Source organism: Oncorhynchus mykiss, chromosome 11 (assembly GCF_013265735.2).
Source record: "Oncorhynchus mykiss isolate Arlee chromosome 11, USDA_OmykA_1.1, whole genome shotgun sequence".
Lineage (NCBI taxonomy): Eukaryota > Metazoa > Chordata > Actinopteri > Salmoniformes > Salmonidae > Oncorhynchus > Oncorhynchus mykiss.
The window spans coordinates 38,612,613-38,632,595 of NC_048575.1; the positions used below are offsets into that span (position 1 = coordinate 38,612,613).

The window sequence follows — 19,983 nt, forward strand, 5'->3', positions numbered from 1 at the left end:
TATTCACGAGAGTACTGCCCCTTACACATTTTACCACAGGTTATAAACTGAAAATGACGTCATTAGTTTTAGTACTAGCCCGTGTCATCTCCGCTCTAGTACAATGGCTGTATGGTTCTCACATCGTCTCGCCCTATTAAGATAATATATGACCGAGCCAAGGCCAGCTTGTGTAGATAAGCCTTCTAGCCAGTCTGGCTATAAGTTCATTCATTTCTACCATGGTACAGACAGTCATTGTTCTAATTCATGATTATATTTACACACATTATATTCAGTACTAGGATTAAAAAGAGAATTCATACATATACAGTAACATAATAGTATTCTGATTAGTACATATACAGTAACATAATAGTATTCTGATTAGTACATATATAGTAACATAATAGTATTTTGATTAGTCAGTCCTGATTGAAATGTATACATAATTAGTCATTATTGATAAAAATTCCCTTAACAGCTCTGGAGGTGCTGGGCTAGAGTGGGCATTCACCCTTGAAGAGTGGTGCCAAGGCTACGCACCAGTGCTCCCCCACAGCCCGGTCTATCCCGTGCCTCCTCCACGGACTAGGCCTCCAGTAGGTCTCCCCAGCCTGGTGAGTCCGGTGCCTGCTCCACGGGCCAGTCCGTGGTCCACAGCGAGGGTGCCCAGTCCGGTGCCTGCTCCATGAGCCAGTCCGGGGCCCCCAGCGAGGGTGCCCAGTCCTGTGCCCGCAGCGAGGGTGCCCAGTCCGGTGCCCGCAGCGAGGGTGCCCAGTCCGGGGCCCACAACGAGGGTCCGGGGCCCGCAACGAGGGTCCGGGGCCCGCAGAGAGGGTCCCCACACCAGAGGCGCCACCAAAGCGGGGTGAGCCAGAGATGGAGCGAGGTCTACGTCCCGCACCAGAGCCGCCACCGTGGATAGATGCCCACCCGGAACCTCCACTATAGGTTCAGGTTTTGTGGCCAGAGTCCGCACCTTTGGGGGGGGGTTACTGTCACGTCCTGACCTTAGAGAGCTGTTTTATTTATCTATTTGGTCAGGTCAGGGTGTGATGTGGGGAGGGCATTCTATTTTTTGTTTTGTATGTTTCTTTATTTCTATGTTTTGGCCGGTTATGGTTCTCAATCAGGGACAGCTGTCTATCGTTGTCTCTGATTGGGAATCATAATTAGGTAGCCCTTTTTCCCTCCTTTCAGTGTGGGTAGTTATCTTTGTTAGTGGCACTTTGCCCTGTAAGCTTCACGGTTGTTTTTCATTTCTTGTATTGTTGGCGACATTTCATAATAAAATAGAAATTTACGCACACCACTCTGCACTTTGGTCCTCTTCTTTCGACGGCCGTGACAGTGGTGGGGAAAAGGATGGTAAAGAAGAACAAAGAAAACATTGACATGTCTCTGAGTTTTATGTTACTAGGCAAGTTCATCTGCCTCTTCCACTAGCCTCGGCTTTATTCTGTTATCTTGTCATCTGGGTTCTTCTACTCCTCTTCCTCTTTTTCTCTGTACTCCTCGGGGCCCTGCAGCTCTCCGGTGGACTGCCGACCCTCATTCTCCTCTTCATCCTCCTCATCGTCCTCCCTCTTCATGAGCTCCATGTCTTCTTGGCGGTCGTCTGACTCGGCTGTGCAGATGCCGTAGCATATCAGGATGATCGTGCACAGCGGCAGGCCAAACAGGAACGAGCCCAGCACCGGAAAGCTGCAGAACACCAACTGGGGGGGGGGGGGGGGGGGGGGGGGGGATGAAGGGGGTAAATAGGTGATGAGGAAGGGATTGAGAGAGGGGTGAAGGGGGGTGGGGTCGAAGATGGAAAGGGAGGGTGTTCAGGCCAAACCAGACAATTTTGTGAGAAGACCGATTTTCGGCATGTCTCATGCTCTGTCACCTTTCACCACAGGTGCCAATGCGGTTTATTGAGACGCATCCAATGCAAAAAAAACGATATCTATTGTTTAAACTGGCTGATTTTTATGTGGATTATTTTATTATTGTAATTAGATTTATGCGAGGGTCTTAGGGGGTTATGTTAACTCCCCGCTTTGTGTGTTTTGGAGGTGGTGTGTGTGTGCGTGCGTGCGTGCGCGCGCGCGTGTACCCCGAGGGCAAGTTGATGGCTGCCTTCTCATCTCGTTCACTGTGAATTACCGAGGCTAGCAGGGGCACTACTCAAAAACAGACCACTCAGAGTGCTCAATTCACATTGAAGATTCCCTTGAAATATATTTTTTTACTGTTTTGAATTCCTACTTGAGTGAGGCATGCTTGCACTTCAGACTTTAAAAAAGTATGAAACTTCAATAGGTAATTTTAGGTGGGAAAAATATACATAATCACTTTCCTTTTCCCCTCAGGTGACGTTTTTCCTGCTGAATCAGCATTTTTCAGAACACTACATTGCACTACAATACACTTCCCTCCCAGCTCTAACAGAGTTCTTCTGACCTCCTCTCTATCCTTCTCATTTCCATCCCTCTCTTTGTGGTCTATTCTTTTGCTCTCTCTCTTTACTTCCAGGTTTAGATTCAGATCAACTTTATTATCCCAGGGGCCTCCTGAGTGGCGCTGTGGTCTAAGGCACATCGCAGTGCTAGCTGTGCCACTAGAGGTTCTGTTGCAGCCGTCCGTGACCGGGAGACCCATGGGGCGGCGCACAATTGGCCCAGCATCGTCCGGGTTAGGGCAGGGTTTGGCAGGCAGGGATGTCCTGAAAAAGTGGAGAGCAACACTTATGCAGCTCCACTATACAGAGCATGGAATAAAAGAGTCGCCATATCTGTTCTAATTTGATTTTGAAGAAGTCTCTTTCCCCTTGTACCCTCACTGACATTTTCAACCTCTCCCTGACCGAGTCTGTAATTCCTACATGTTTCAAACAAACCACCATGGCCAAAAGATTGGAGAATGACACAAATATATATTTTTTTAAGTCTGCGGCTTCAGTGTCTTTGGATATTTTTGTCAGATGTTACTATGGAATACTGAAGTATAATTACAAGCATTTCATAAGTGTCAAATGCTTTTATTGACAATTACATGAAGTTGATGCAAAGAGTCAATATTTGCAGTATTGACCCTTCTATATCAAGAGCTCTGCAATCCACCCTGGCATGCTGTCAATTAACTTCTGGGCCACACTGATGGCAGCCTATTCTTGTACAGTCGTGGCCAAAGGTTTTGAGAATTACACAAATATACATTTTCACAAAGTCTTCTGCATCTGTTTGTATGATGGCAATTTGCATATACTATGAATATAAATATGCTTGGAGTTTGTCAGAATTTTGGGGTTTCTGTTTGCCTCTTGAGGATTGACCACAAGTTCCCAATGGGATTAAGGTCTGGGGAGTTTCCTGGCCATGAACCCAAAATATCGATGTTTTGTTCCCCGAGCCACTTATCACTTTTGCCTTATGGCAAGGTGCTCCATCATGCTGTAAAAGGCATTGTTCTTCACCAAACTGTTCCTGGATGGTTGGGTGAAGTTGCTCTAGGAGGATGTGTTGGTACCATTCTTTATTCATGGCTGTGTTCTTAGGCAAAATTGTGAGTGAGCCCACTCCCTTGGCTGAGAAGCAACCCCACACATGAATGGTCTCAGGATGCTTTACTGTTGGCATGACACAGGACTGATGGCAGTGCTCTCAACTTGTCTCCTCCGGACAAGCTTTTTTCCGGATGCCCCAAACAGTCGGAAAGGGGATTCATCCGAGAAAATGACTCTACTCCAATTCTCTGCAGTCCAATCCCTGTACCTTTTGCAGAATATCAGTCTGTCCCTGATGTTTTTCCTGGAGAGAATTGGCATCTTTGCTGCCCTTCTTGACACCAGGCCATCCTCCAAAAGTCTTCGCCTCACTGTGCGTGCAGATGCACTCACACCTGCCTGCTGCCATTCTTGAGCAAGCTCTGTACTGGTGGTGCCCCGATTCCGCAGCTAAATCAACTTTAGGAGACAGTCCTGGCGCTCGCTTTTTTGGGCGCCCTGAAACCTTCTTCACAACAATTGAACCGCTCTCCTTGAAGTTCTTAGTGATCCGATATATGGTTGATTTAGGTGCAATCTTACTGGCAGCAAAATCCTTGCCTGTAAAGCCCTTTTTGTGCAAAGCAATAATGACGGCACGTGTTTCCTTGCAGGTAACCATGTTTAACAGAGGAAGAACAATGATTCCAAGCACCACCCTCCTTTTGAAGCTTCCAGGCTGTTAGTCAAACTCAATCAGCATGACAGAGTGATCTCCAGCCTTGTCCTCATCAACACTGACACCTGTGTTAACGAGAGAATCACTGACATGATGTCAGCTGGTCCTTTTGTGGCAGTGTTGAAATGCAGTGGAAATGTTTTGGGGTGATTCAGTTCATTTGCATGGCAAAGAGGGATTTTGCAATTAATTGCATTTCATTTGATCACTCTTCATAATAACATTCTGGAGTATATGGAAATTGCCATCATACAAATTGAGGCAGCAGACTTTGTGAAAATGTATATTTGTGTCATTCTCAAAACCTTTGGCCATGACTGTAGTCCCTGTGCCCAAGAAAGCGAAGGTAACCTGCCTAAGTGATTACCGCCCCGTTGCACGCACGTCGGTAGCCATGAAGTCCTTTGATAGGCTGGTCATGGCTCATATCAACACTATCATGCCCGAAACCCTAGACTCCAATTCGCATACCGCCTCCACAGATGATATAATCACACTCCACAGCGCCCTTACCCACCTGGACAAAAGGATCAACTATTTGAGAATGTGTTCATTGACTACAGCTCAGTGTTCAACACCATATCAGACCAAAGGACAGCACACTCTGACAGATTTATAGAACATTTGTAAGATATGGTGTTCCACATTAAAATGGTTCAGTTTGCATTAAAAAAAAATATCTGTTGCAAAGGCACAGTCATTGAATTTCAGTTTAAGGGTCTATTTCGATTCCCAGGTACTTATATGTGGTCACTCTATCGACGGATTCCCCATTGATCTTCGTAGGGGGTAGTGGAGTTTTGTTCCTTCTGAAATCAATTTCCATGTCTTTTATTTTCTTAATGTTTATTTAAAAAAAAAAAAGTTATCTGCCCAACAGTGGACGAATTTTGAAGTTGCTCTATCAAAACCTTGAGAGGCTTGGTCTGTGTGGAGGAAACCCACAACAGCAATGTCATCTGCATATTTAAAAAATGTGTGGGGTGCGTCAGAGGCTTGACAATCGTTTGTGTACAGTGTGTACAGCATGGGTGAAAGTGCGCAACCTTTAGGGGCTCCTGTATTCACTGTTCTAGATGTAGAGATGGAGGAGTTGAACTTCACTTGTTGAGTACGGTTCACAAGGAAGCTATTCATCCACTTAATCAATAGAGAGTTGACAACCAAATTCACCAGCTTATCTACCAGTAGGTGGCATTGGATGGTGTTCAATGCAATACTGAAAACAATTAATACAATTTTCAACTAGGCTATTTGCCTTTTTTAAATGTTTGTAGATATTGTTCAGTATGACCAGTAATGCATCATCTACATCCCTGGAGGCACGGTAGGCGAATTGGTTTGAGTCTAATTGGGATGAGAGGCCAAAGAAATATATATTTTTCTTCATTATTTTTTCTAAACATTTCATATGTTCAGATGTCAGGGCCACAGGGTGTAAATCGTTATTTTATTTTGGCATGTTGTTTTTAGGTATTGGGACAATCAGCGACTTCTTCCATAAGTCTGGAATTATCTCACTGTTCAGTGACAGCTGGAACAGCTTCTGGAACAGTAATACAAGCTGGTCTGCGCATACCTGAATTGCCTTGCTGCTGACACCATCCGGACCATAAGATTTTTGTGGGTCGACACATTGAATGTATTGCTTGACGTCATTCACAGAGATCTGTATATCAACAGCTGGTATGCTGTCTATACTGCAGTGGCGTGCCGTGGGCCTGGGGGCTGGGCCTTCAGTGAGGTCCTACACAGTCCCACCCGAATTAATCCACCTCTTATTACCATCATTATGATGCCATGGCTCTAGACACTATACATTTAGACAGAAACGCAGTATAAAACCAGGCGTTGCGTCACCTTGAAATTGACATTTTCATTCATAGAATTGCAGGGGAAGAGTACAATACCTTTTCATTGTGCAGCTCCCGTTGCCCTGCGCGCTTGTTCGTTGAGCTGTAGATCCACTCGGGTGTCCCCAAAAGTTTTCAAAAGCACCATTGCTTGTAAGTGCCCAGCCGTGTCTCATTGCTGCCTTGGTTAGACAACTCAAGTTTGCAAAGCCAGTGTGGCTCCAAACACCAAATCTATCACTTGCAAATAATAGGCATTCCCAGCAGTACAGTTTGCAGTGCTTCTCGGAGCCTGTGAGCCATTGATAGCGCTCGTAGTTGGAACTTTGAAAGTGGCGAACGAACCCCTTTCCCGCCCGTGACAGGCTTTTTAGACCCCTGGCAACACATGATGGCTGAATATGATTGGATAAAAGATCTAACATAAAGACCAGCCCTCCAAATCTCAACCTGGGGCTGGAAGCAGTGCAACCAAGAGGAAAGCTATGAAATTAAGAGTATAACTCTTACTCTGGGGAATAAGTTAATACATATTTGTGGGAAAATGTATTTAAAAAAATATATATATTCTGATGATGTTTAGGCCAGCAGAGAAGGCCTTGCTGGCCCTGACGGCCCACCACTGCTATACTGTCCACATAGAGACATGGCTTTGTTATACTGGTGACAAGCAGGGGAATACTACTGGGCATCAGAGAGTAGCTACACAGGATATTGTACAGAGGGGTGTTATTGTGAGAGAGAGTAGAGAGAGTCCTCAGGCAGCAGCACCAGGCATGGCAGCCATGAGGTAGGCTTGCACGGGCCTGGGGACCAGAACTCCGGGACTTCCGTTGTGTTAGGATTATTGTATAATTCATCTGAGTGACTTTATAATACACAAGGGGGGAAAAGGATCTAACTTTTTCAGCTGCCATATAGTGGAGCATATTATAATGCCAAATACTGACACTGGAAATTGATGATGGACGACACAGACACCTCGCTGTGGGGAGAGGAAGAGGAGATTTTTACTCTAAAAAAGGTCACGGAGATATCTCAATAAAGGATGATTGCAATCCTTCCACTGCAAAAATCAGACAGGTGTGAGAATTTATTTTTACGGATTGAACCCTGGTCTTCGGTGGGGAAAGAGAAGTATACATGTGTTTCAGCGAGGAGCAGGACTGCAATCCATGCTCACTTGTCCCAATTCGACCCATAGGGCTTCATATTTGACATCCAGCCCCTACTTAAAAGACACAGGAACATAAAGGTGTAATATTTTCCTATAGTGCAGATTATCCCTCTACCCTTATCATATAGGGCCAGGAGTTTTTCTTACCTTTTGACCTTGACCAAGGAAACCCCCACATATCATATCAAACATTATGCCAATTAAATAGTAGATTAGAGTAACAAAAAAAAAGGTCTATAGTCAAGATGCATCCAAGATACATGCATTCCTTCTTTTTGATGTGACTTGACATGGTATGAATAAAAGGCAATGTGACACGGTGTTTTTGGAGTGTCATCTCTATTTTTATGCAAACAGTGTGCGACTATGGAGGCAACATGGGCCCCTGACGGTCACAGTTAATGAAACCTTTACAAATTAGAGCTGACAACTGAATCAGAGGAGGTCCAGCACTGGGCAGCCTCACATCTGAGATGACATGCATACACACAGGACACATACAGTCACACACACACACACAGTAGACAACTACACAGCCCAGCTAAGACAAAGCATGTTGTGCGTCACTGTGCCACTCCACATCTCAGATGTGCACACCCCAGCTGCGATAAGGCAAGCCCCCATACACTCAAACACACAACTGTGCCACACATACCCCCATCCATCACTGTGCTACTCTATACACACACAACAGCCATCCTGAATAAACAGTCAGCTCATTCACCTTTCAGAGAGCAGACTGCGAGGGCTTTTCAGTAGCACTGCCACACAACATTTTATAGAATGGTTCTGTTACAGCCATTACATAGAATGAGAGAGTCGCCCCAGTTATGGCTCATCCAGTTTCCACCCAAACTCAAAATAATGAATGCCTACCAAATGTGAGGCTTTGTCGCGCCGTTGTTACAGCACTAATCCTGTGCTCAAACAGACAGGCAGAAACCAGCCTCACTTAGACAGACAGTCCTATGTACTGTAAGTAAGTAAGTAAGTAAGTAAGTAAGTAAGTAGGTAGGTAGGTAGGTAGGTAGGTAGGTCCTTCCTTCCTAAGGGAGCAGGGATTAGTGGCCATTGGCAGGCCAGGATTTAATTCCTCAAAGGAGGCCAATTAATCCTGGGCAGACTTGGCCCGGAGCCATCCAAAACAAATCACAGCTAGGACACACACACACAAGCATGCAAACACAATCGTGTAATCACTACCAACCCAAACACACATTTGAACATGTATTTATATTCTAATCTCTATCACACAGTGTCAGCATTACACAAACACATTTATACGGAGACTTGATTACACACAGGTGGATTGTATTTATCATCATTAGTCATTTAGGTCAACATTGGATCATTCAGAGATCCTCACTGAACTTCTGGAGATAGTTTGCTGCACTGAAAGTAAAGGGGCTGAATAATGCCCAATTTTTCAGTTTTTGATTTGTTAAAAAAGTTTGAAATATCCAATAAATATCGTTCCACTTCATGATTGTGTCCCACTTGTTGTTGATTCTTCACAAAAAAATACAGTTTTATATCTTTATGTTTGAAGCCTGAAATGTGGCAAAAGGTCGCAAAGTTCAAGGGGGCCGAATACTTTCGCAAGGCACTGTACATAAATGCTATTCTAACACACATATATATACACAATATTTAAAATATATATATATAATAATAATAATAATAATAATAATAATAATAACAATTAACAAGGGTAACTATTTACATATTTTCTATTTACAATATTGTGAAGACCCTCAGTCCTCTACACAATATTGTGCTGCTGGTGCCATGGCCCATAGCAGTCTCTTTCTGCTGTAAAGCAAAGGCTTACTGAACAGGTGGTGCTGGTGATGGGGCATTTCCTGTGACAAAGGGCACAACGACGTATCCCTACTGTGCCTTTTTTGCCCTGAGGCACATTCATGCCTGCATAGATGAATCTGGGCAGGTGAACACCACTGGTTGGAGCAGAAGTGACAGAGGTAGAGGGGACAGAAGGTGCTACAGTGGACTTGCTGTAGCTAGCAAGCTCCTGGATGAGCAGCTCCCTGAAGGCTAGCTGTGAGATGGGGGGCTGTCCACAACTCTTAGCCATTTCCTTCTGGAGGATGATGGCATTCACCACAGCAATGTCAATGAAATGATAGAAAAATGTCTTGTACCATTTCATGGTCTTGTGGAGAACATTGCAGTATCCTATCAGCGCATATGACAGGTCCACACCTCCCATCCTCTTGTTGTAGTCCTTCACAGCAGCTGGAATGGAGACATTTTTTGTGGTCCATGCCCCGGCACCGTCCTTCACACACCTGACAACGCATCTATCTATTTCCTCTATAATTTGGGTTAAATCTGTATACCTAGACTTTGTTTGAGCTTTTCCTGATTTATTCGCCATATTTTAAATATATAAACTTGTTGAAAATGCTATTGAATATGTACTGCTATGCGTAACACCCGTGGCTCCATCAAGTAGGATTTGAAATGGTGAATGAACCTCTTTTACGCCAGAGTTTACGACAAAGGCTGGTCTTCAAACGTATAACCATTACATATTGCCGTTTACCTCAGCTCATTGGCTATCTTCCAAGCTAGATTTAAAGATGATCAGTGGTCATTGGGCCAAAACACAGTCAATCAACGATAGACCGGTCCTACCATTGGTGCGCAATGATGTCATTGATTGGTGTCTTCAAATCGGTTTGTTTCGGTCAATATGTCTCGAGAAAAGAACCATCAAGTATGGTTGTGTTAGTAACAACCAGAGGATTGCAATGAAACCAACCATGACTGGATAAACGTTTGTTTAGTGTGTGTAATTACCACGAACGCATCTTCCAAAGTTGAATGAGACGGAAATCCTGATGCAAACGGTTTACAAATGTTTTGTGTTAGGCTATAAAAATTGATTTTATCAAACAAAACGAACATTCACAGTGTAGTAAGGACACTTGGCATTGCCACCAGAGGAAGATCTTCAATGGTACGCAATTTATTTTATTGTTATTTTTTACTTTCATGACGCTAATGCTTGGTTTGAAAATGCTAGTAAAACTTGTGTGCGTGGCGCCGTCCTCAGAAAATAGCATGTTTGCTTTCACAGTAACAGCTTTTTGAAATCTGACACAGCGGCTGGATTAATAAGACGTTCATCTTTTAAATGATGTAAGATACATGTATTTACAAGAATGTTTACTATAACAAATGGTGTATTTAGAATGTTAGCTCTCTGCAGTTTCACCGGATGTTGGCCTGGTGGAAGTTAGCGTCTCACCTACCCTAGAGAGGTTAAAACGTAAATAATCGATACAATTTAAGACGGAGTATACTGTGTTCAATTGCGGATAAAATGAATGTGGAGCGAGTTCCAGGTCACGCGCACCAAACAAAAAAGTACACCTGGCTTTACACTCAGAAAGGTAAGGGCTACTTCTTCATTTCTCAAAGGAAAAACATCAACCAATTTCTAAAAACTGTTGACATCTAGTGGAAGCCATAGGAACTGCAACCAGGTGCCTCAAATCTAGTTCCCCATAGAAAACCAATTGAAAACAAAGTGATCTCAAAAAAAAAAAACTCCTGGATGATTTGTCTTGTGGGTTTCGCCTGCCAAAAAAGTTGTTATACTCAGACATGATTTTAACAGTTTTAGAAACTTTAGAGTGTGCTCTATTTAAATATACAAATTATATGCATATCCTAGATTCTGGGCCTGAGAAAAAGGCAGTTTACTTTGGGCACGCTTTTCATCCGGAAGTGAAAATACTGCCCTGTAGCCCAAAGAGGTTTTAACAATACATTTGTGGAGTGGATATACTGCAAAAGGTACAGGGATTGGACTGCTGAGGACTGGGGTAGAGTCATTTTCTCTGATGCATCCCCTTTCCGATTTTTTGGGGCATCCGGAAAAAAGCTTGTCCATAGAAGACAAGGTGTGTCATGCCAACAGTAAAGCATCCTGAGACCATTCGTGTGGGGTTGCTTCTCAGCCAAGGGAGTGAGCTCACTCACAATTTTGCCTAAGAACACAGCCATGAATAAAGAATGGTCCCGACACATCCTTCGAGAGCAACTTCTCCCAACCATCCAGGAACAGTTTGGTGACGAACAATGCCATTTCCAGCATGATGGAGCACCTTGCCACAAGTGATAACTAAGTGGCTCGGGCAACAAAACATCGATATTTTGGGTCCATGGCTAGGAAACTCCCCAAACCTTAATCCCATTGAGAACTTGTGGTCAATCCTCAAGAGGCGGGTGGACAAACAAAACCCGACAAATTCTGACAAACTCCAAGCATTGATTATGCAAGAATGGGCTGCCATCAGTCAGGATGTGGCCCAGAAGTTAATTGACAGCATGCCAGGGCGGATTGTAGAGGTCTTGAAAAAGAAGAGTCAACACTGCAAATATTGACTCTTTGCATCGACTTCATGTAATTGTCAATAAAAGCCTTTGACACGTATGAAATGCTTGTAATTATACTTCAGTATTCCATAGTAACATCTGACAAAAATATCTAAAGACACTGAAGTAGCAAACTTTGTGGAAATTCATTTTTGTGTCATTCTCAAAACTTTTGGCCACGACTGTACTATATGTGAGAGCAAAAAACAATCATTCTAATGTACATATTTCTAAACACCTCAGAATGGTAAATAAACTACTTGAAATTGACTGGGGTAAAAGTGTGTCTTTTAATCGTTATCAAATGTCCATCAACACACTGGGAGAATATGAATGCTACCATGATTTCAAGCACTGAATTCCTTAACATTTGACATCATTTACTATCAAATTAATCTGTTAGTGATGTAATAATTGATTATAGGGCCTTGATTTTCTTCTTGACCAGGAAAACTGTAGTTCCTAATTCCACACCATAGGCGATGTCATCAACATCAATCTACATCAAAATCATTCCTAATAATTTTCTATGGTGTGTATCATTACATATATTGAGATCATGATTCCCATCTCCCCTATAGCCCCAGAGGTTAGGCCCTGTGCCTGAGGAGAGCTGAGTAGCTTGCTAGCTGCAGACATAGACATTTTAGTTAACATAAATATCACTGATTTAATTTGACCAAAACAACTTCTAATACATATTGTATTGCTACATATTGTAATATATATTGTGATACCTCTCACTCTGCTCTTGGAAGCTATGCTCTGATTCGAAGAAACATCCGGAGCCCCTTCCTTGTGTGGAGACTCCTTTCCAACTTACACAAAGAGCACGTTGTGTCTCCTCATCATAGTCAAGCATCTGTTTGCTTGGAAGTTCTCAGACTGCTGGCCTGGAGAGGACAGAAGACATACACACAAACAGAAACATTACAGTTAAGATAATGTCTTTGACATCAGTTAAAATGCTTAGCGACGGAACACAGGGTGAACGAATCATGCATCAGTCAATAATTATTTTATTTAAATGTTATAGTCTACCTGGATAATATTTTACAGTACTTTAGCTAGCCATTCTTGTACTAGAGAAAGAGCTGATGGACCAAATTCAGCCACATTGGCTTGTTGAACGTCGACATACTCTACAGCAAAGTAAATGGACAAACTTTATTTCGCGATTACCGTACTACATGTAAGATAAGGCAAACAAAAACAGACAATCTAGGAGAAAAAGAAACGCACACCTATTTAGGAGTGGTGCTGGCTAGCGGAGTAGAAAACTTGAAAATAAAGGGGAGCCGCACACTCTAGGAGCTCAGATGCAAAAATGTAATATCCAAGCTTTCTTCATCAGAGTATAATCACAAACACTGCGGGATGACTCGTTTATATAGTGTTAAAAGACACACAGGTGTCTGTAATCATGGCCAAGAGTGGCCTAATAGCATTGGTTAATTCTCAAATATTAAAATGGCATACAAAGAACAGCATACAAAAAAACAAATGGATAGCATACGATCATAAATTAATTTTAGACTACACACGCTTACAAACAATTACAATGGCAAAGTCACAATAATCACAAGAATGGCTTCAGATCAAAGTCTACGTTGAGACCTACGAAAGAGCTGCTTGGTTAATCTATCAATTCAGTCACATTGGCTTGTTGAACATCGACATATTGTACAGCAAAGTAAATGGACAAACTTTATTTCGCGCTTACCGTACTACATGTAAAATAAGGCAAAACAAAACAGACAAATTGCTCTACGATTAGACAGGCCACTTGTTTCTATTTTCGATGCACCATCCTATTAAACTTATTAAATGAAGATACAATGTAGTAATCAATCAGTAACAAGGCCTATATATGGATGAAAGAAACAAAGATATTACACTGTGGTAGTAATACTGTCTTCTATTCGCCATTTCAGGGGCATTACAATGTAGCAGCAGGGCGCTCAGAGTGCGCTCTAGGCGTTCGTAAATTCAGAGCGTTTCGCTCTAAGTTCAGAGCGCACAATGGACGCTCTGGCAGGGGAGTAGGGTTGAACCGAGCGTTCTAGGCTCACAACGGCAGTCAAGCACGACTGGCTAAAGTTAGCTAGCTTGCTAGTAACTTCCAGAAAAAAATGAGAGAACACCTCAGTCTGACCATTTTACTCGCCCAGCAGAGCTGGTTAGGGGGTTTTCATGTTATCCAGAGCATTGGTGACTGTAACTGTGCTTCTGGCAACAATTTAATTACGCTTTTTTCCCCGACGTTTAATGACACCGGCCATATTCAAAGCATGTTGATGGTCAGTTATCCTGCGCTCTGCCACGCTCAGACGGGAGTGCTCTGACATCGGAGTAGACAGCCAGAGCGAATTTACAAACGCTCCCTTAGATTGAAACACGTTGATGCTGATGTCGCAATCAAACCGCGACAGTTGCCCAGGGAACTTGTCAAACAAAACATTCCAGACATTTGAATGTAGAGCCGGCTAGAGGTGACTAGCTAGCTATTATTTGCTTCTCAGAAAAAAAGTGCATATTCCAGAAATATGTCGACCACTATGTATCCAACAGAAAGTATTTACAACCTTATTCCAAGGGAGGAGGTTAAAATAGAGAAACCACCAAGGTATGACTGCCTATAGCTAGCAAACGTAGCTAGCTAACAATGTAACTGTATGTAGGCTACATTGTAGCTAGCTAAACTTATTTGCACCGTACACAGCCGATGGCATTTTTACTGTACCCAGCTAGCCACATATATTTATGTAGCCTATGTTTCTGTGTATTGGGAATGTATAGAGATACTTTGTTGCCACAACCTGCACAGTGAAAAAGACTGCACATTCTTCTGACTCATGCCATGTCCTGTAATAATCTATCAATCTTGTCTTTTTTATTCCATTGTCAAGGTATATGTCAAAGTTTAGGGCACAAGTTAAGCATGAGAAAATGCTGAATAAGCCTACCAACAAGACTATGGGACAAGTAAAAGTAGACTTGCCCTCTCCAGAGAAATATCTGCTCAAGCACTCCAAGGAACCCAAACTTCCTGAAAGTAAGCAATAGGATGAGATTACATCTCAATATCACTTTGTTTGGAGGTCATTTCCTAACTCTGTGTCTATGTTGTTATACCCTTAGAGCAACCATTTTCATATTTGGATTATGAGACTTTCAAAAAACCACAAATACCTGCCAAAGCAGACAACCCACTTATGGGCATTCACACCAAAAAGGACTTTGTAAAGACAAACGCCTTTGAGAACATCATGGCAGTGCCAAAAAAGCCACAGCCTATCTATGCCGACACTAAAACTGGAGACAAACAGCTCCTGGAAAATTCAGGACTACTCCCAAAGTACATCAAGAAAAAGGTGAACTTATTACATATGCAAATAGTGTTTTTTCTTTGTCTGTCAAGCAGGTAGTGATTTGTCCAAGATTTTGATTGCTATTCAAAGAAAGATACTTATATGCTTATTGCACAAAGACACTCAACCTATTTGAACTGAACTGAAGAGGAGCCCAACATAACTATTTTCCCATCCCCTCTCTAGGACTTTGGGAAGACCCCTGAGTACTTGCAGCATCGCACTGAGGAGGTGAGGAGGGCTCAGGATGAGTATGACAGCTTTGTCAAGGAACACATGAGACAGGGCACCATGAAACAGCTCTCTGAGGATGAGCGAAACAACATCCTACAGGTAAACCACTTAGGTCCTTAGAACCAAGCCAATAGAATCTGACCTAGAATTATTCATAAAGTTTCATTACATTCATGTATGTGTTTTAGTTGATTAGTCATTTAGATAAGATTCAATATTTGAACAATGTATCAAATGATAAATAGGCTTACAAAGCACTAGCATACATTCAAATTGAATGAAGGGTGTGAGAGGGGTAAGATTTGTGTCTGTTAATTTTTGGAACACGGATGGGCATTACGATTATTTAAACAAATATATATTTTATTTATGATGAAAAAAATAATAATTACGAAACATACAGATACAAACGACAACATACAGAAGCATACAAACATCCACAACATCACCCCTGCCCAGACCCACCTACTCACACCCCCATCTCCAGTGCATCATCACTCCGCCACATGGCCTCAAACTGCACCATTTTGTTTCTCTCCATCGCCCACTCACTTTCAACATTTGGATAATAAATAATTTGTATTTATTATGGATCCCCATTAGCTGCTGCCAAAACAGCAGCTACTCTTCTTGGGGTCCAGCAAAATTAAGCCAGTCTATACAATTTTAAAAACATTACAATACATTCACAGATTTCACAACACACTGTGTGCCCTCAGGCCCCTACTCCACCACTACCACATATCTACACTAATAAATCCATATGTACAGTGCCTTGCGAAAGTATTCGGCCCCCTTGAACTTTGCGAACTTTTGCCACATTTCAGGCTTCAAACATAAAGATATAAAACTGTATTTTTTTGTGAAGAATCAACAACAAGTGGGACACAATCATGAAGTGGAACGACATTTATTGGATATTTCAAACTTTTTTAACAAATCAAAAACTGAAAAATTGGGCGTGCAAAATTATTCAGCCCCCTTAAGTTAATACTTTGTAGCGCCACCTTTTGCTGCGATTACAGCTGTAAGTCGCTTGGGGTTATGTCTCTATCAGTTTTGCACATCGAGAGACTGAAATTTTTTCCCATTCCTCCTTGCAAAACAGCTCGAGCTCAGTGAGGTTGGATGGAGAGCATTTGTGAACAGCAGTTTTCAGTTCTTTCCACAGATTCTCAATTGGATTCAGGTCTGGACTTTGACTTGGCCATTCTAAAACCTGGATATGTTTATTTTTGAACCATTCCATTGTAGATTTTGCTTTATGTTTTAGATCATTGTCTTGTTGGAAGACAAATCTCCGTCCCAGTCTCAGGTCTTTTGCAGACTCCATCAGGTTTTCTTCCAGAATGGTCCTGTATTTGGCTCCATCCATCTTCCCATCAATTTTAACCATCTTCCCTGTCCCTGCTGAAGAAAAGCAGGCCCAAACCATGATGCTGCCACCACCATGTTTGACAGTGGGGATGGTGTGTTCAGCTGTGTTGCTATTACGCCAAACATAACGTTTTGCATTGTTGCCAAAAAGTTCAATTTTGGTTTCATCTGATCAGAGCACCTTCTTCCACATGTTTGGTGTGTCTCCCAGGTGGCTTGTGGCAAACTTTAAACGACACTTTTTATGGATATCTTTAAGAAATGGCTTTCTTCTTGCCACTCTTCCATAAAGGCCAGATTTGTGCAATATACGACTGATTGTTGTCCTATGGACAGAGTCTCCCACCTCAGCTGTAGATCTCTGCAGTTCATCCAGAGTGATCATGGGCCTCTTGGCTGCATCTCTGATCAGTCTTCTCCTTGTATGAGCTGAAAGTTTAGAGGGACGGCCAGGTCTTGGTAGATTTGCAGTGGTCTGATACTCCTTCCATTTCAATATTATCGCTTGCACAGTGCTCCTTGGGATGTTTAAAGCTTGGGAAATCTTTTTGTATCCAAATCCGGCTTTAAACTTCTTCACAACAGTATCTCGGAACTGCCTGGTGTGTTCCTTGTTCTTCATGATGCTCTCTGCGCTTTTAACGGACCTCTGAGACTATCACAGTGCAGGTGCATTTATACGGAGACTTGATTACACACAGGTGGATTGTATTTATCATCATTAGTCATTTAGGTCAACATTGGATCATTCAGAGATCCTCACTGAACTTCTGGAGAGAGTTTGCTGCACTGAAAGTAAAGGGGCTGAATAATTTTGCACGCCCAATTTTCAGTTTTTGATTTGTTAAAAAAGTTTGAAATATCCAATAAATGTCGTTCCACTTCATGATTGTGTCCCACTTGTTGTTGATTCTTCACAAAAAAATACAGTTTTATATCTTTATGTTTGAAGCCTGAAATGTGGCAAAAGGTCGCAAAGTTCAAAGGGGCCGAATACTTTCGCAAGGCACTGTATGTATAGTGTGTATGTTATCGTGTGTGTGTGCGCCAATGTTTGTGTTGCTTCACAGTCCCCACTGTTCCATAAGGTGTTTTTTAATCTGTTTTTTAAATCTAATTGTACTACTTTGGTCAGTTACTTGATGTGGAATGGAGTTCCATGTAGTAATTTGTGTTAACGATGGAGGATTGGTTGATTTCCAGTTAAGTATACAGGTATCTCACTGCACCCTCATATGCCATGTCTTGAAATATGCAGACAGACGGATTAAAAGTAAATGTACCTTGTAATACTTCTGACAGCCAGCTTTCTAACACCACCCATAACTTTTTGAGAAGGCATGTATTATTGAGTCACTGTTAGTTTTATACTTAAGACATGACTCTGCCACATTTCCTCCATCATGTGCTATTATCAGTTATTTAAGTCTTGGTTCCAGTAGTTTATCTTTTTTTCAAAGAGATTGTCAGTTGGATAGGCTCTCTGCAAGATTTTATATATCTTACCTATCATATGAATATCCTTTTCTAACTCAAATATGGTTCCCTCAAGATTGTCCAAAATATTTCAAAATTAAATTTCTTGGTATGAAACATTAAGTTGCATGTATTTGAAAAAAATCTACATTGGTCAGTCCAAAATTGCTTTTCAATTCTGTCATGGAAATAAATGCATTTTCATATTACCATGTCATTTATGCCTTTAGTTTTCCATGTGGACCAATTTATTGTTAGATTGTTCCATAAGGTTGTGTTTTTAGGAAGTGATATTGGTTATTGTAGAATACGTTTCATTTTCTTCCATATTGTTATAGTGTTCTTAACTATGAAGTTGTTAATGTTCTTAGCTTTATCCTTAGAAAATAGACACTTAAAACCACCCTCTAACTTAGGAAGATGTAAAACATTCATTTTTATTCTACAAGTTTTATTTGCCCATATATAGTCTCTTATGGCCAAGTATACTTTTTTTAAGCTGATCTTTGGTGGGGTAATTAGTATTACAGAGAATAAATATTACGCTGACATACACAGGCTCATTGATAATTAATTGTTCCTGAACAATAATGGAAAGATCATCTCTTAGCCTGTGTGATTGATGGATCATCATCTGTCCAGGGCTTGAAGATGAACTGGGGGGAGCTGCACCATCAGTACCAGGGACTCTCTGTTGTCACGGACACCACCCCTAAGAAGTACCGCAAGGAGCGTCTGGAGCTGGAGATGAAGCAGCTGGAGAGGGACATTGACCTCATCGAGAGATACAAGACTATATTCATCGCCAACAACTAACACACGACACCTCTTTTCTTTAGTGTCAAATGGCAAATACATTGTAAACAGATATTCAGTGAAGAAAAAAACTACTGCCCTAAATGCTAGATGTGAAATTGTCTGGAAAATAGTCATATAACTCTCATTACCCCTGTCTATGATTTCACTTTGTTTTGGAAAACTAAATAAACTCTGCACTATATTTTAAGATCTTTTGATGTTATTTAATCTCAAACACAACACGTCAGTATTTGATGTGCTGTTTTTGTTAATTTTTTCATTCACTATGGTAAATGCGTTTTTGAAGGTCTGCTTATAAGCTGTTTAAAGGCTAGGGTCTATTTTTCTCCACTTCCTGTCTGACTGACGTGCCCAAAGTAAACTGCCTGTTACTCAGGCCCAGAAGCCAGCATATGCATACCATTGGATAGAAAACACTTTGAAGTTTGTAGAAATGTTAAAATAATGTATGAGACTATAACACAATAGATATGGTAGGAGAAAATCCAAAGACAAAACAACCAGAATGTTGTTTTTTTTGAGAGCCCATGCTCTTCCAATGGAACATAATAGGGTCTTATCCAAATCCAGCTCCCAGATTGCAATTTCTATGGCTTCCACTAGATGTCAACAGTCTTTGTTAAAGGTTTCAGGCTTGTATCTTTGAAAACGAGGAAGAATTCTGAGTTTTGGTACTGGGAGTCAGAGTTCGAAATCAGCGCTCAGCGAAGGGGACGTGCACCTGCTAATTTAGCTTTTCTATTGAACATACTTCTTTCCCTATGAAATATTATAGTTTAATTACATTTTGGGGTACCTGAGGATTAAATGGAAACGTATTTTGACTTGTTTTAACAAAGTTTTGGATTCCTTTCTCTGCATGTTGAACGAGTGGATTACACAAATCGATGGCGCCAATTAAACTGACTTTTTGGGTTACAAAGAAGGATTTTATCTAACAAAACGGCCATGCATGTTGTAGCTGGGACTCTTTGAAGTGCATATCAGAGAAAGATTTTCAAAAAGTAAGTGAATATTTAATTGCTATTTGTGATTTTATGAAGCCTGTGCTGATTAAAAAATATTTTGATGTGGGGCGC

At 41.7% G+C, this 19,983-nt stretch overlaps 1 protein-coding gene and 1 long non-coding RNA gene across 3 annotated transcripts; one reads left to right on the plus strand and one right to left on the minus strand.

Annotated features, from left to right (window-relative positions):
- Positions 1-2,587: 2,587 nt before the first annotated feature.
- Positions 2,588-12,778, minus strand: LOC110536620. Its single transcript, XR_002475490.2, has 3 exons — positions 12,669-12,778; positions 12,365-12,520; positions 2,588-2,692 (listed from the first exon to the last, which is right to left on the minus strand). It is a non-coding gene; the product is annotated as an uncharacterized LOC110536620 (long non-coding RNA).
- An 870-nt stretch (positions 12,779-13,648) lies between these two features.
- Positions 13,649-19,091, plus strand: LOC110535673 (enkurin). 2 transcript variants are annotated; one of them, XM_021620821.2, is made up of 5 exons: positions 13,649-14,119; positions 14,537-14,682; positions 14,769-15,001; positions 15,185-15,331; positions 18,728-19,091. In XM_021620821.2, exons 2-5 carry the CDS (start codon positions 14,541-14,543, stop codon positions 18,899-18,901), a joined length of 696 nt encoding a protein of 231 aa, XP_021476496.2. In that variant the 5' UTR covers positions 13,649-14,119; positions 14,537-14,540; the 3' UTR covers positions 18,902-19,091. The 2 variants fall into 2 exon arrangements, with proteins under 2 accessions (XP_021476496.2, XP_021476495.2); XM_021620820.2 differs by having other exon boundaries at positions 13,865-14,253.
- The last annotated feature ends 892 nt before the right edge of the window (positions 19,092-19,983 follow it).